Source organism: Perissodus microlepis, chromosome 4 (genome assembly GCF_051167445.1).
Source record: "Perissodus microlepis isolate ML-2025 ecotype Zambia chromosome 4, ASM5116744v1, whole genome shotgun sequence".
NCBI classification, from domain to species: Eukaryota; Metazoa; Chordata; class Actinopteri; order Cichliformes; family Cichlidae; genus Perissodus; species Perissodus microlepis.
Genome location: NC_140464.1, coordinates 26,703,434 through 26,719,461, shown reverse-complemented (window position 1 = coordinate 26,719,461; position 16,028 = coordinate 26,703,434). Strand labels below are relative to the sequence as shown.

The following is a 16,028-nucleotide window of genomic DNA, read 5'->3' as shown; positions in this document are numbered from 1 at the left end:
ACACACAGTTACAAAAATGTCAAGAAAGCATGTTTCAAAGTAAGAACATTACTGTGCATATCTAAGTGAATGAGGCCCGATGTGAAGATCTCCATCATGAACAGTGAAGCAGCTCAAATTTAAACAACAACAGATCTGCTTAGAACAGGACTTCATGCATGTTTAGAGCACCCACTCAAGTTTGTCAGACAATGCATTGGATTGTAAATTTCATCTATGATATGAACACAATAAAAACATTGAGACATTGCTTTATTTATAACTAAACTTACCTGTAGTCCATAAAAGCTGAAAAAATGTAAATACACTGGTACTTGTACATTTCTGCTCTGACTACTCAAAGCACTTTTCCTACAACACACACACACTTTCATACAGCATATTTATGCACATCCTTACACTCGGCTAAGCATCAGGAGCAATTTGGAGATCAAAGACACTAAAGTGTGTGGACCACTAACCTTCTGATTAGTTCACAACCTGCGGTGCCTCCTGAGCACAAAATAAATCAAACCAAATAATAATAGTATGGATTTAAGCCTTAAATGCTGATTTTATTTAAAGGAAATTGTTGACATTAATCTGTAAGAAACATTGGATGGCAGTTTCAGCAAATCTGTGTTGTACAGTCAGTGGAAGCATTTTCCAGCAAAATAAAAATACATTCAGGAGGAAATGCTGTCAAACAAAAAGTCATAAGACATTATAAAGTAAGTTAGAAAGTTACACAATGAGCACCACTGTGGAGTCTTCGGTCACCTCACGCTTGCATCACTGGACGAGCCTCTTTGGCCGTGAGGTCAATCCCAGAACCTGCAAAGCCGGTTCCACCCTTTCAAAACACAAAGGACCACAGTACAGTTAAAGAGAGAAAAAGTCTCTCTGCTCCTCAAAAATCAGCTTTCAAACAGTGAACCACGTTTTCTGTGTCTGCCAGGTTGCAGCATGACACCTCTGATGACAGCAACAGAATTCATAACATTGGGATGAGTGTTCAAAAATAAACATTTGAAATCCTTTTTTTTTTTTAAAAAACTGTTATAATTATTTTTCACATACCCTCTGCAGTGGAATAATGTCTTTTTCAGAAAGTTTGTCTCCTGTCAGAGGATCAGTCATGTCCTTTCTGATCAACTTCTCCACACACTCCTGCGTCACCACAGCGCCCCTGAACACAGGACACACGTCACATAGGGCTGTGCGATATGACCAAAATCTCATATCCCGATATAAAACATCTATCATCCCGATAACGATATAAATCACAAAAATTTTACATTTTCTGAAAGTTCTGTGAATCTCAGGCAGCTCGACTTGTGTGAAGTGTTTCCAGCTGGGCGTCGTGTACCTGGAGTCGAGTGTTTTAACCGATGCATGAAACTATACATTTTTAGACATAAGTTGTAACGGCCGCTTTTTTCTTTGTGAGTATTTATTACACAGCGTGCTGCGGGGAAAAGCCTGTAAACAGTTTACTTTGCGACACTGCGAAACAAACAATAGCGTAAAATGAAACGATAGATGTTTTTATATCGTCATCCGATATATATCGTTATATCGAACAGCCCTAATGTCACATATCCCCTCACACTCCAGAGAACATTGGACCCCATTTACTAACATTAGGGTGGAAATGATTTTATCCTGTGCAAAACATACATTTGTGTTCAAAATTTCTGTCTGATTTATGAAAGACGCGTAGCAGCTGATTCTGTTGTAACTCGGAATCGTTCGTAACCAGCAGCCATGTGAAAACTCCACACAATTTGCACACTGCCCTGCCCACATTTCTCGATATAAACAAACACGTTGACAATGTTGTAGGAGAGAAGCCTGACTGTAGAAAATGGAATAACAGGAACCCGAGGTTTAAGGAGAAAGAAATACAGACGCACGGTCTGTCATGGTCAAGAGAGAGCTGAGCGTTAAAACCAAAGTGTTCAATGATCCCCCAGACAAGCAGATTTATGAAAGACCCTTATAGACGAGGGACGGAGGTTGCTGAGGACAGGTGGGACTGGGCTTACTGGTATTAATTTGTAGTAGTAAAAGTAATTTTAAAAGACTTGTGCTCTAATTCTCAAGACAACCAGGCTGTCATTTGTTGGTACGCATGGCCAGAGGGACTTCTAAATTTGTTCATAAACAAATACAGGTGGCACTCACGATGGTCGAAGAACAGCACAGGGAACACTGTTGCCCAAGACGTCTTTGGTCACTGTACATATGTACCTGTCCTGGAAAGAAATGACAAAATTATACAGCCTCAAGACAAAGTGAAGTTGCCAGACTGATTACTCATAGAATTTTCATCTAAGACACAAAACAACTTGACTTAACCAATAACACACACAACCGTTAAAAGGAGCTGCCATAACATCTTCCTGTGTGAAACTTCTAATTCAAATTCTGACTACACCTGCTTTGTTTATTCTTCAATTTAAATAACTTGTATTCACAGCTACAAAGAAGCGTGTAATGTAATGTTTTAGAAAAACATGCTAACAGCTACCAAGTCTGAGGGCTTGCACATATGAGATAAAACTTCTGATGCTCTAAGCCTGACAATCTATTTCTGTGTGCTGAGTAAACTGACCTGGCGGGTGAGCAGGGCAACTCGATCCAGACTTGGGTCCAAGGGGGTGAAACGCACTGTGATAAGCTCATTCATCTTAATGGGTTTTCCAGACATTGGACATAACACAGTCTTGCTCTGACAGATATTAGAGATGGACAGAAAAGTGCAGACATTACAAAATTATGCCATTACATTTTTAATAACTACTTCCCATAAATACTCAAATTTATCAGTAAATATATTTGAGTTAGTGTAGTCACTAAGCTGTAGGAACTCTGTGACACCCTAAGATGTTTCCACATGATCATGATGTCAGGTCAACCTGACATTGGCCTCTGAAAGAGGGTCAACATCAAAAAGAGGAACGCAGAGTAAACATTCATACACTAAAACACTGACTAATAAAGTAAACAGGTAAACCTGGCAAACACACACAAATCTGGCCCACTTGTGCTCCAAGGTCTATTACACCAGCATTTTTAAGTAATTTCATGGCGGGTAGTTAACAAAGAGGTGTTCCTGTTTCTCTTTCACCGGTCTGTTTAAAAAAAACAAAAAACCCCAGCATACAGTGTAGCTCAACTCCTCGGCATGAGAAACATCATCAGTCACTCACTGGTTTCTTGAGAGCAGTGGGCTTGGCCTCTGGTGTCAGTGAGGGAATCCAAAAACTGGGCAGGCTCTGGCTGGAACTTGCAGCTGTGGCAGCACTGGATAATTCTCCAGGGCTGCTCTGTGTCCCGTCCTTCTCACTTCCAACGTTCTTACCTGAAAAAAAGAAAAAAGCAGTTTTGACAGAATTGTATTTATTATAAAAAATGTCTTAAAATAGTTTGGGTGCATTAAAACAACACAAGTGACGACAGCAGCAGCCATAGCGCAGAGTCTGTGGGGTAGAGTCTGAGCTTTGGCTCCCTCTTGTGGCCAACATCGTAAGGTATATTTTGACAGTCATGCACGCACCAGATGTGAAGGGGTTGATAGGTTTAGATACAATGCTGTTCTCCTTTGTTTTAAACCTCTCCACTCTCTCTCGCTCTTCTGACTTGGACTCAAGTTGGTTGCTGCTCCTCTGTGCCTGCTTCTGTTTCTCGTACGCCTGAAGAAATCAAGGAATCAACCTTCTTTTTTAAGTTCGCTCTTTCAGGGTCTGTGTGCACTTGTATAAAAAGTCATTTAACTTTTGTCCTGCACAAAATGCATCAACAGTTAACATTTTAAATAGAGTTTTTTTATGCTATATGCTGTGTAACATGTACAGCTGAACATTAGAGCTCTGAAACTTTAAACTTTAAAATTTACTCATTGTCTTCTGGTCTGATGTGGAAATCACCTTATTGCCAAAGTCAAATTCAACTTTCTACTCAGTATTTTTGGTATTAAATATCAAACAAGCTCTGTTAATTCTGTCTAATCAAAAATATCAAACATTTTCTTCATCACCAAATGAATACATGTAGATTCCAGTGACAAATAGCATACAGCTTGGTCTGCATGGCTTTCTTCTTCAGTGTTAGTTACCCCGATGATTAAGCCTTGATTCATAAAACAACCCCATGGTGTTTAGCTGTGGACGTGACTGTCCAAGCACCTGTGAGGAGTTAAGAACAGTTAAGTGAGTTACTTACTTTCATCTTTTTGGCAATCTGTGTCTTTTGGTGAAGAATATATTCAAGAATGGCCTGTTTTTCATAGAGGTATCCATCTGGACTGGTCACACAAACAGAAACATGACAGTGTTACACATATGCTAACATTAGATCGTATGCTTTAATGTGTGTGTGTTTATTAGAGATTTTTATAATTACTCATAGTTCAATTAAATACGATTAATAACTAATTTGTCAGAAACTGTAGAATGCTGTGGCACAGAACTTGACCACTAGGTGAAGTCTCCTGACCTGTAATAAGATGGAGTTGGTGTGTGTTTGCTGATCACTTGCAAGACTGCACAACTGCCAAACAAGCATGATGCCATATCTGTTTGACCTGGCTAACTGTGGTAACTGGTTGATACCAAGGCTCCCTGGATTAGACGGACTAATTTCATTTAAATTACAAAGGAAAAATCTTACAGTCTGATGTCTACAGTGAAAGAATCTGGTTGTTTTTTTATGCTGTGGAGTCATTCTGCTGATGATGGTTTGGATTCATTTGTCCTATTATAAGAATAGGTCACTTGCAGTAAAGCCTTATTCACAAAAATACTACGCACATCTGGTGCACAAACCCACCATTTCAAATGCTTTTGTTATTAGTTTTTGACATTGTTGACATGTTTTAAACCTGCCACTATTGTGTTGCTTTTTGAGAACTTTTAGCCAAATTCACTTTGTTCTATTTATTTAAGTTCAATTTAACTGACTTCCTGTTTTAAAAGGTCTGGCAGTAATAAGGCCTGGTGTCACTAGGAGGGGAAATTACTTTTCCACGTAAGGCCAGGCTGGCTTGGAGAGACACCCCCCCCTCTCCCCTCCATGATGAATGAAATCATTTAAAAGTTGAAGTTATTGATATGTTAATATCAACTCTGGAGCTCCACAGGATTGCAAACACAGTTGTATTAAAGAATGATGACCCCCCCTACAGACCTGTCACAGCAGCTCCTCCTGTTCTATTGCAAGTAGTTCACAATTTGCTCTGTAGCTAATAAAAAAAAGCTGTGCAGAGTGTTGTTGTTAAATCAGTTCAGAACATTATACACATCCTGTACTATGTCACTGACACAGCCTCTTGCCTGTAGCTATACATAGATATAATTTAGAATTCGTCTCCACCAAGAAACCACCTGATCACTCTGCTCCTCTCTGTCAGATGATAGAGGTCTATAAAAACCCAACACCTAAAGACTACAGAACCACGTGACGTAAAAGAACTGAATTCATTAAAGAAACTGCGTAGTATGATCTAAGGTTCATTATAAATAAATTCATGAATGTATTCATTTATTAAGGCTGTTGAGAGTTTATATAAAATGAAAATTTCCTTCCACATTTGTATATATAAAGGATAAAGGAATACCACTCTATTCAAAATTCTACTGTAATTATTCAGTTAGTGATGAACTGATCCCCTGTGTGCAGGTGTTTGTGTGTTGGAGTAAAAAACATACGTGACAACAGGATCCCGACAGGGCTGCAGGGACAGGCAGCAGCAGTCAAAGTCTTTGACTGCATCTCTGCCAAGTCGAACACTTTGCGTCCCGTAACCAGAGGCCGCTGAGCAGGATCAGAGTTAGATAATGACATTATTAGACTAATTACATGGTTTCATTATATTTACAAAAATCTTTAAAAAGCAATTTATTTCTCTACACATGATTATACAGAAAATCATGTTCTCTTTCTGATCGGGCTAATCTGAGAGAACAAAGACAAGAACTCGCAGCACTGAGGATGTCTTACCCGTGTCCTTCTTCTTCTCGTGGTATGTGTAGACAGCTCCAGCTGTGCAGTTCTTTCCATGGCGAGTCATTGTCCTTCGGGTTTTTTCTAATTTAAATGACAAAATTAATAATTTCTCTCATATTTGGGAAATTATTTTGTTACAGCTGATGATATAAGCAGATATAGCTAACATTAGCTGTTATGCTAACATTAGCTGTTATTTCAAACTTCGAAAACACACTGCCAAAGCAAACGATTGAAAAGAGGGCAACAGATAAAAAGAAACAAAAAGGCCAGTTGGTACTTAAAAAGTTTTACAAGCAAATTATTATTACCAGATCCGCTTAACAATCTTTTCTTAACGCAGACTACAGCCACACGCTCTTCTTCGTCGTTGTATTTTCTTTTGTTCTTCTTCTCCACGTTACTCGAACACTGGTGAGTGACCAGAAAACCACCCAAAAATTACACTAGCGCCGCCATGTGGAATAGAATTTCTCAAGAAACAAAAATAACACACACAGACAGACACACTAAGGAAACCCCTCATATTCTCTCAATCAAATTTGTCTGTCTTAGAATTTTGTTAATGTTCTTTTGTACTACAGCAAGTAAAAAAAAAAGAACAAATTTAACTTAAATTTAAGTAGGCTCTTGATCCTCTGCTATCTTTCTCATATATCTGGTTAAGCTCTCAGTCATCCAGGTCTAAGGAGTCTGATATTGAACAATCTTGGTGTTTTTCTTTACTTGTTTTTATGGAGATTTCCCCCAAAACAATGATTAATCACCAATCACTTAATAACTATTGATAGACTGGTCTAATAAGTGGCCTTGTTGAGAACTATGCATAGCTTGTCCTTATTTCACCAATAAAAAAAAGCCACTAGGTGTCGCTATGGATGTGGGTGTCAGACTGTTTCAAAACCTCAATCCAAGTCCTGCACAGCTGCTTAGAAAAGCCTGGCTTTGCCCATCCCTACTCGTGTGTTACTTCCATCATTAAGGATTTTTTTTTTTTTCAATTTCCATTAATTAGTGTCCATTACTCAGTTTTTGCCATTATAAACTTCAAGCACTCCACTGTAAAATTATCAGATGGTCCTCTCTACTGGTCCTCTTGAATTTCCCCCATTCTTTTTCAACATCATATTTTATATCTATATAATATATCTGTGCAACAAAAAAACAACAACAACTTCTCTGTTACCTTTACACAGTTCTTTTTTCTTTTTTGTGTTTAATTTGATATGTACAGTTGATTAAATATGTAGTGAAAAAATAATGTTATCCATTTATGGACTTTTCTCTACATGATGTAGAGTTGTTGTTAATATTATAATGCTGTGCTGCCCACCACAGTTAAAATGTGTATTCTCCCCACATGGGCCATATCTATGTCCCTTCTCATGTTTAGGGCACTTACATTTTTTTTAGTTTTAAGTTTTCTTCTGCACACTAAAGCTACAGATCCATAATTTTAGCACGTGTCACCACTGAAAAGAAGGAGCCTATCTGGAAAGCTCAAAAATCTTATTTTAACTTTGTCTGGAATACAGACTTTGAAAGTCCAAAAGGACAGACAAACTATTAACTCAGTTTTCAAGTAAGCAAAAAGTTCTAAACAAGAAAATACACTCTGGAAACTACCTGAAATAAAACTGAATAAATAAGGTAATGTTACCAGTACCTGATGTAATATCACACTCACCTTGAACCCATCTGTCACACCTTACCACTGCTGTTGTCCTCAAAAGTGACCTACACCGGCTTCACATCTTCAAATATTTCTCAGTTACTCCTGACTTCTGCATGCACACAGTTTCTCTCTTGGCACCTGACCATCTGCTTTCTCTAGATCTACAAGGACACAGTGCAACTACTCCTGACCTTCTCTATACTTCTTCAACACTCAAAGCAAATATTGCATCTGTAGAGTTCTTTCTTTGCATGAACTGCTGCTCACTCATCATCAGCTCTATTCGGAATCAAGCTTCAACTTTAACTTTTTTTTAATTTGGGGTAGCTGTAGCTCGGGTGTAGAGCAGGTCACCTACGGATCAGAAGCTTGGTGTGATCCCAGTCTGCTCCAGGATGCGTGCTAAAAATTCTAACACAAAGTTGCTCTCTGATGCAGCCACCGGAGTATGAATGTGTGTGAATGTGAATGAGGCAAGTTGTGTAAAGTGCTTTGAGTGCTCAAATAGAGTAGAAAAGTGCTATATATGAACCAGTCCATTTACCATCTAACATGCTATTAGTAAACTTCCATCTCACAGAACTTTAGCTAGTTGTACATTGGACTTAAATGATAAGAGTCCAACATATCTCTATATCTATCTTGTGAATTCCTTTTTTGCAATGTTTTTGTAGTATATTGTTTTGTCTGTGCTGTTCTCTTCTGGGCTTCATTTACTGCTATGAGTCTGAAAAAAATCTGATCATTTTCTTCTCTTTACTTGGTCTGCTCCAGTGTGACCATCCTGGTTTCTTTATATTAGAGGTCATCACTCTCCTCTTCACTCTGTTTAGCCAAATGCTATGCAAGGTGAACAAAATGACACCACTATGAAAATAAAAGCAATCAGGTTTGATTGAGATCATTTTGATTTTTTTGGTGTCATTATTGGTTATACAAGTAACAACACCAAAAAATTAAAACCTGTAAAATCACACTTCAAAATTTGCTATTGCACTGCACTAAGCCCAGCCACAGTCTTCCCTATGAATTTCTCCTTTAGTCATATTTTTGAAATTAAACCCATGCAGCTATGATTAAAATAATACCACTTGATGATGGGATGAATCCCCACTTGACTCTATGGCCTCCAGATCTTATGACAACCTGTGATCATAGGGGTGCTTCTTCATATATAAAATCACTTAAAAGAGAACACACACACACACACACACACACACACACACACACACACACACACACACACACACACACACACACACACACACACACATTTATATATACAACCATGAGGTCCATTTTCTGGTGACTGCAGGTGAGGATTATCTATTCTAACTTTTATTGCTATTAAAGAACACTCCTTTTAATTAGACTCTAATAGACTCTAATTGTTAAATTGAGGTTACTGATGCATCACACAGATGAAATTAGAACTTGATTTTTAGCCCATAGTTTCTGTGTTTTGTTGCCTGGATATCACCAACACTGTATAATATAATAACTTAAATGAAAAACTACATATGTGTTTTCATGCATGTGTTTCTATATTAACCTACTAAGACCCGAACTCTTTCATGGCATGCATTTTTAATTTCCCTTTGCTATTTGGGCTGATTGGGACCTGAATGTAAAAACAAAGAATGATCTTTTTACCTGATGTTGCTCTACAAGCAACATATGAGGACATTATTTTTTAAATTTCGATAGAGCAGTGGCAGTATAATGTCCTCGTAAGAGATATCAGGCCCTTATAGAGCAAAATTTTGTATTGTGGTCTGGACAACCCAAAATGTGATGTCCACATATGAGGACCCCAGGTCCTAGGTTAAAGCAATGGCGACAGGGGATAGGTAGCTCGAGGACATTCAATAAAAATCAGGTATAATTATAGAATTATGAAAACAGTGTGAAATATGTAACGATTTACTTCTCCTTCACTATATGAGAATATTTTTCTTGGCAATACGAACAGCTGTACCTTGAATTTTTCAGTATGTAATCCAGCCACACATAAACCAGTGTAGTAAAAGTCCAAAGCCTGCTGGTATTACGAAGTAGTGTTTCTCAGTTTTGCGGCTACTGCAGTAAAGAGTTTGTAAAGGATGCAACAGAGTATTCTGAGGAAAAAAGTATGTGATTTAAAATACAGGCACAATTTTTGTTTATTGAGGATATCAGCAAGAGACATATACTGCGTTAGTGATGGTGTTCCTCTCTCCTGGTGAGAAAATGATGTGCAGCAGCTGTAATGTCAGCAGTGCCTCTGTTTCCCTTACATGTCTTGTTTATTTCTGTCTGAACAGCATTTCCTGCCCATGTGATGGTGGATTTCCTGTTAACAATCCCTACACCCATTTCAAATAAAGCTCCAACTATAGTTGAAATGTTGCTGGTCTGAGAAAAATAATCACTGGCTGCTATTTTAAGAAGAGAAAAACATGTTTAAATGAATTTTATCACTATGCTGCAATCAGGCACTTTCCGGAAAGCACAGACTTTCTTTTGCATTGACTGCCTCCGTTGTTCAGTTTCTGTGTGGAAACTAATCTATAAACAAAAATGAAAGTATACTTTTGAGATAATGTAACATTAACACACAAAAAAGAATAAACAAACAGAAATGAATCATGATAAGCATAATCGAGGAAGAGGCCCATCTTCTTGCAAAGATAACTCCGAGGCCCACTCCACACTGAAGTTCATACCAGAAAAGCCACCAGACCATATAAGGTCAGACATATCCAGGTTGTTTGGTTAATGCAGTGATGCAGTTTGAAGTTAATGATGTGATGACGAATGCTACAGCAGATCACGAGTGGGATTAGATCCCCTTTGTAAACAACCGTCTCCCTCCCAGACACCCCACCCAGAAGTTATCAAAGCCACTTTTCTGTATCTACTGTCTTTGAACATGAGCCCATCATCATCATCATCATCCTTTCAGCACCCTGCCCTCTAGTTCACCAACAATTCCCATATTAACTCCAGCTACACATACAAGAAAACCGACTTTAATCTTTGCTGATTACCATAATGTTAAAATTGTATTTGAACAATGAGGTTTGAGTAAATTCATTTATGTTAATAAAGTTCAAACCATTTAGCCACATAATGGTGTTTTACACTGCACCTTAAAAACCTTACAGTACTGACTGTATCCTTGTTGTTGGCTTCCAGCAGTTCTTGTAATTAGGTGTTACACTTCATTTTGGGCAGTGCTTAATGATAATGATACTTGTAGTGATAATAATTTCTTTTGGGATCAATAAAGTATTCTGATAGCAATGGTTACCTTGAATAATTTCAATAAATGACCGATGACAGCCGTTCATTGACCTCAGTGAATCGTTAATCCAGTTAGACACAGCTTTTCTTTGTGAGCTGGTGCATGTTACAGATAGTAATCTTTGCTCTTAGCTGACAGGAATCAGAGCCCGATGGTGTATTCTTTGATGTTTTTTGCTCATCACAAATGATTCCATCTGCTAACAACAACGAAGTCACCATCAAAATTGGTGTGCTTTGGCTTTCCTGTATCTAAAGGATTTTCTACATGTTGGTCCTCGTGATAGGGTGATTAGATAATTGAATGATTAAACAGGCGTGTGCCTTTTCCTAAGAAATTGTATGTTTGCACAGCAATGCATATACATCACAGTTAGGACCCAACAGAAACTTACAGTGACATATCAGTGAAACTTTAAATACATACTAGAGTAAGCTAGATATAGTATATGTATTTATTCAGATTTATTTTAGAAGCCAGCACAAGAATTATTTACCATGACCTGTTCATCCCCTTTAGAACTCTACTTACAGCCATTAAAACATCAGCGTCTTTTGATCTCACTTTCTCATTAGCCCCCTCCCTCTGGTCGGTTGTTTGTGGTTAATTTCCTGTCACAGAGGAAGTGCCTCACCCAGCTGCCTGGCTCTTTATTGGCTCAAGCTCTGATGAACAGTGATTTTTGGGGGTGAGACAAAGTGACATGAGCGCTCAGGCAGCACAGAAGATAGGCAGAGGGACTGGAATTTGGAGATTGAGACATGGGCACAAGAACTGGCTGAGGGGGTAGTGGTGCTTACAAAGTACTCATTCATACAGAGACAGATGAGTGCTGGACAGATTCACTGCAAGGGAGGAAATGGCTGCGTGTTGCAAGAGGTAAGTAAGCACAAAATGCAGACAAAGCAACTAAATGAGATTCAATAGAGCATGTTGGAAGAGCATACTCTCTGTTTTCTATTTTATCTTGTGTTTAAAGTGACTAATTACTGTAATTCTGAGTTCCATGTTTCCAATACAACTTACTGACAACATTTACTGTAATTACTGTTTTGACTGTAGTGTGCAGACTTGGCTTATTCTTTTATATTTCAAAGCACTGAAGCACTTTCCTTATATGTTTTGGGGGATTTTGGCAGTTGTGACATTATTATTTATCAAGTTTTGCAGTTTAATCTCACCATTACAATCTCCTGAAGTCCTGCATGCGTTCTTGGTCTGGTCACTCCCAATCCTTGTACCAGTGTCTTGACACCAGTGACGCTGGACGGGTTTTGGGGGGGCTGTGCTAAAGGCTGTTCATCATTCCTATTGCCTGTGTTTTCATAACTAGTATAATTCTCATTTTGTTGTTGTTTTTTCATTAGAATTCCATCACCGTGATAAGTACCTTCCTAAATAAAATCTTGGCGCAAACATTTTTCTGTCATGATCTTTGTATTGTTGTATGCTTACTTCGTCAAGTGGGAGCAACATATATATCACACATAAATAGCACAAATCTTCACATATACAGACAATGTTCAATCCAAGGCGTTGTGTGGCACTCTGAGAAAACTGCTCAGAAATAGTGGTTGTATCTCTTGCCCTCAGAAGATAATATATGTGGGAGATATAAATATACTGTATCATAATGACTTGTTTCATGGGGTATGAAAGATTTGGTGTAACGTCAACCCTAACCCAGTTAGAGAAAGTTCTCCACTGCCTGTCCAGTGGCACAGAGAGATTATCCATGATGAATAAAAGTATGTTTGTTGACCTTTCCACCACAACTTCGAATGTGTATATTCATTTGATATCAAAAAACATTTTAAAAAAAGATTTACAATTTTAAAAAAGGAAAAATCTGTCTAAGGATGTGGAAATCTAAATGATATTTATATGACATTAAGAATCACAACAACAACAAATAAAAGACTCATCAAATCAAAATATTTTTATTCTGTGGGGATGATCACATTTGATCAAAGGTAGCTCCATAAGCAAACACGTCACCACATTCTGATGCAAATGCTCTTCAGATTAACTCGTGTATGATAGTGCATGACATCACATTTTTCCAGCAATATCATGTCACATCTGGAGAGGATCTTTACTGTTTTGTGTCCTAAATTGTATTATGTTCATAAGATTAGATGATTAATATCATGAATCTAGAATTAGAGTCAGGTCAGACTACAATCCCACACCTTTTCCCAAATTTAGTGTGCATCCTAAACGTTTTAAGCACTTGTGTTTACTTTTGTCACAGAAGAGTTATGAGAAAGCCAAACTCTTATTTTTCTTGTGCCAATTTTGGTACTGCAGTGTAGCAGTGTGTGGATCCATAAAACCTCAAGGCAAAATCTTTGTAGCTTTGCTGCAGCTCACACCAGAAAAGTCAAATACGGACATCTAGTGAAGTCATGTACAAATAGCAAGTGAAGAACCGCACTAGTGCAAGCTAAATTCAAAAAACTGTGTGAATAGTATTGTGGAGATCGAAATGTACACTGAGATTAAAAATGAGTGCAGTCCATACTGTGAGTAACCTACTGAAGTAGAGTGATATTGAAAGATGTGAGCCCATGGCATATTACCCCCCTTCTGCATTCTGAATAAACAGGTGCTTACAATCCCCATAGTAATCTCTTTAGCTTATATAGAACATCGTCATGGCTGGTATGGCAAATAGATTTAACGAACTCTTTTGTAATATTACTCACCATAAACTGCCAAAAAAGCATTCTGTTCACCTGGATTAGCGTTTTCAGTGGGAGAAACGTTTCTTCGCTCATCAAAGAGACTTCTTCAGTCTCAGCTGACTGCAGGTTCATAAAGTACTTACTTCAAAACCATGTTCTTATACACACAGACACTCACACTTGCTTCATTGAACATATACTCATACACTCCTGTACCACGTGAGACCACCTCAACATACAGACTGGAGCAGGAAGCAAATCAGAAACCTTCCAATAAGTGGAAGACATCGACTTCCTCATTCTGCAGCAAGAAAACAGAAACACACAGATTGAACTGAAAAAATAGCTTTTACAAGCAGTCACAGATACATAGACTGATTTAGACAAATTTGGGTAATAAAAAGAGGGAGGAAAATGTCATGTCAGGAGACAGTTACTGGTGTATCTGGTGGAGAGGAGAATGAAATTGGTGGTGAGTGTGGGAAAATCAAACACTAATATCAGCATCTTCTCTTGTGGACTCATAAGCAGGATTAGTTGTCCTGGAGCAGCTGGTGACAGTCTAGACAGGCTCTGTACAACAATGGTGCTCAAGCGGTGTTGTCTGCAACAAGTGATAGAAAGAAACAGAGGAAAACTGACAGTGACAGCAACAGTATGGACAGAGGAAGGAAAAGGAGGAAGAATGGTGTTGAGTGTTGAATCAGAAAGCAAAGGAAGAGAAGTGGTATACAGCTAACTTACTGTGGTGGTGAGATCTGAGAAAGAGGGGTATGTGAAAACATGGACCCAACAAAATTAACTGGAATTATCAGAGGACAATTGGGAGACGTAAAAATGCACATTCTGAGTTATGGAAATTTACTAATAGGCAGTAAATCTGAAATGGAGGTGAAGAAGGTTAAAAAATGTAAAAAGAGAGTAACTGGTGGAAAATCTGCAAGTGAGAAACAAGTGAAGTAAATGAAGAAAATGCTTGGGAGAACATATAAAAAAGGGACTGCAGCTATGCTTTGAAGAGCAGGAGCTATAATTTTGATATGACAAAACTGTACAGAGAATTTGCACCAAAGCCCATTAAATGTTTTAGCTCTTAAGAATTCAGACAGCTGTATGTAAAAGGAATCACAGGTGAGCTCATTGTGGAGGGGACAATAGAAATGGCAAGTGTGCAGCAGGAGTTCCTCCAGAATCCTGCAGCCACAGAGGAAGCCACAATGTAGCATTTTGGGGTTGCAAAGCAGTGAAAAGAGAGACAGAAGTACAGAAAATTAGAATTAAATTTACAAAAAAATTAAATAAAACTAGTGATAAATGCAACATATTGAATAAAACTGAAAGAATATAAATAATAGTGAACGCTGCGGACCATCACTTCAGGATGACAGATTTAAAATGGGAGGAAATAAATGACAAACTTAAGATTCAGTCAAGCCAAGAAGCAATATGTATCAGATACTGTAATACTATTAACTACGCTCATTCTCCAATGGAATGCCAGAAGTTTCGATGCTAAGAGCCAGAAATTCAAGCAATTTATTGGAGATATGAAAGAAAAGTCCAAGATAATTCATGTCCAGGCATCCTGGGTTAAATCGAATTTGGAATTCGTTCTATTTAACTATGCAACAGTTTACAGGGACAGAGAAGAAGGAGGAGGAGGAGGCTGTGCCACGCTTCTTAAGCAAGGCATCCCATATAGAATACTCATATAGAATAGGGGAGTGCAAATGAGCAAGAATATGTTGTTAGAAATTGGGCTGAAAGACTATGTGATAATAAATTATTATAAGCCATGTGGATGGCTGTAGCTCAGGTGGTGGTGAGTATCCTTGGGCAAGATACTAACCCTAACATGTTGATCATCTCCGAATGTGTGTGGATGTTAGTTAGGAAGCATTTAGAAACAGTAGAAAAAACTGCTGTTGTGAATGGGTGAATTGTCTAAAGCCCTTTGCGTGCTTAAGATAGAGTAGAAAAGTACTTTATAAGTACCAGTCCATTTACCAAAACACTTGCACTCAAAACGTTGAAAAAAAATAATCCAGAGAAACAACAAAAACATGTCATGGTGGGGTTTACGTTCATATTTTACATTAAAAATGGTTGACCCACCTTGTGTATGGTCACTTTGCAGCACAGCTGTGTGACTCTACAGTTTTCATTTTGGAACACTGCATTAACACTCAATCATCCACCACAATGAATATGAGGAAGAGAAGAGAAGATTAGTGACTCTATTTAAGAACAGCAAACAAAGCATTAAACTGTGGAATCTGTTAGTACACGGAAAGTAGGCACGGAAAGTTATGTTTGAACAACGGGATTAATGGTGGTGGCGGTAATGCACCTGTAAGTTGGGTGTGCCTACCGCATTTAAACTAGTAGTAGT

General features: G+C 38.1%; 1 protein-coding gene across 1 annotated transcript; it reads right to left on the bottom strand.

Moving 5' to 3' along the window:
* Nucleotides 1–529: 529 nt before the first annotated feature.
* On the bottom strand, nucleotides 530–6,408 carry nosip (nitric oxide synthase interacting protein). The gene is made up of 10 exons (XM_084926836.1): nucleotides 6,300–6,408; nucleotides 5,983–6,069; nucleotides 5,691–5,796; nucleotides 4,207–4,288; nucleotides 3,542–3,677; nucleotides 3,195–3,346; nucleotides 2,597–2,713; nucleotides 2,167–2,237; nucleotides 1,060–1,168; nucleotides 530–832 (listed from the first exon to the last, which is right to left on the bottom strand). Exons 2-10 carry the CDS (start codon nucleotides 6,050–6,052, stop codon nucleotides 761–763), a joined length of 915 nt encoding a protein of 304 aa, XP_084782962.1. The 5' UTR covers nucleotides 6,053–6,069; nucleotides 6,300–6,408; the 3' UTR covers nucleotides 530–760.
* Between the last annotated feature and the right edge of the window lie 9,620 nt (nucleotides 6,409–16,028).

Excerpts from the sequence above, each read along its gene's own strand:
- nosip (XM_084926836.1), bottom strand. The coding sequence starts at position 6,052 with ATGACTCGCCATGGAAAGAACTGCACAGCTGGAGCTGTCTACACATAC. Across the intron at positions 3,678-4,206 it reads AGATTGCCAAAAAGATGAAA|GCGTACGAGAAACAGAAGCA; the intron begins GTAAGTAACTCA and ends TGATTTCTTCAG. Across the intron at positions 1,169-2,166 it reads TGTGCTGTTCTTCGACCATC|GGGCGCTGTGGTGACGCAGG; the intron begins GTGAGTGCCACC and ends TCCTGTGTTCAG.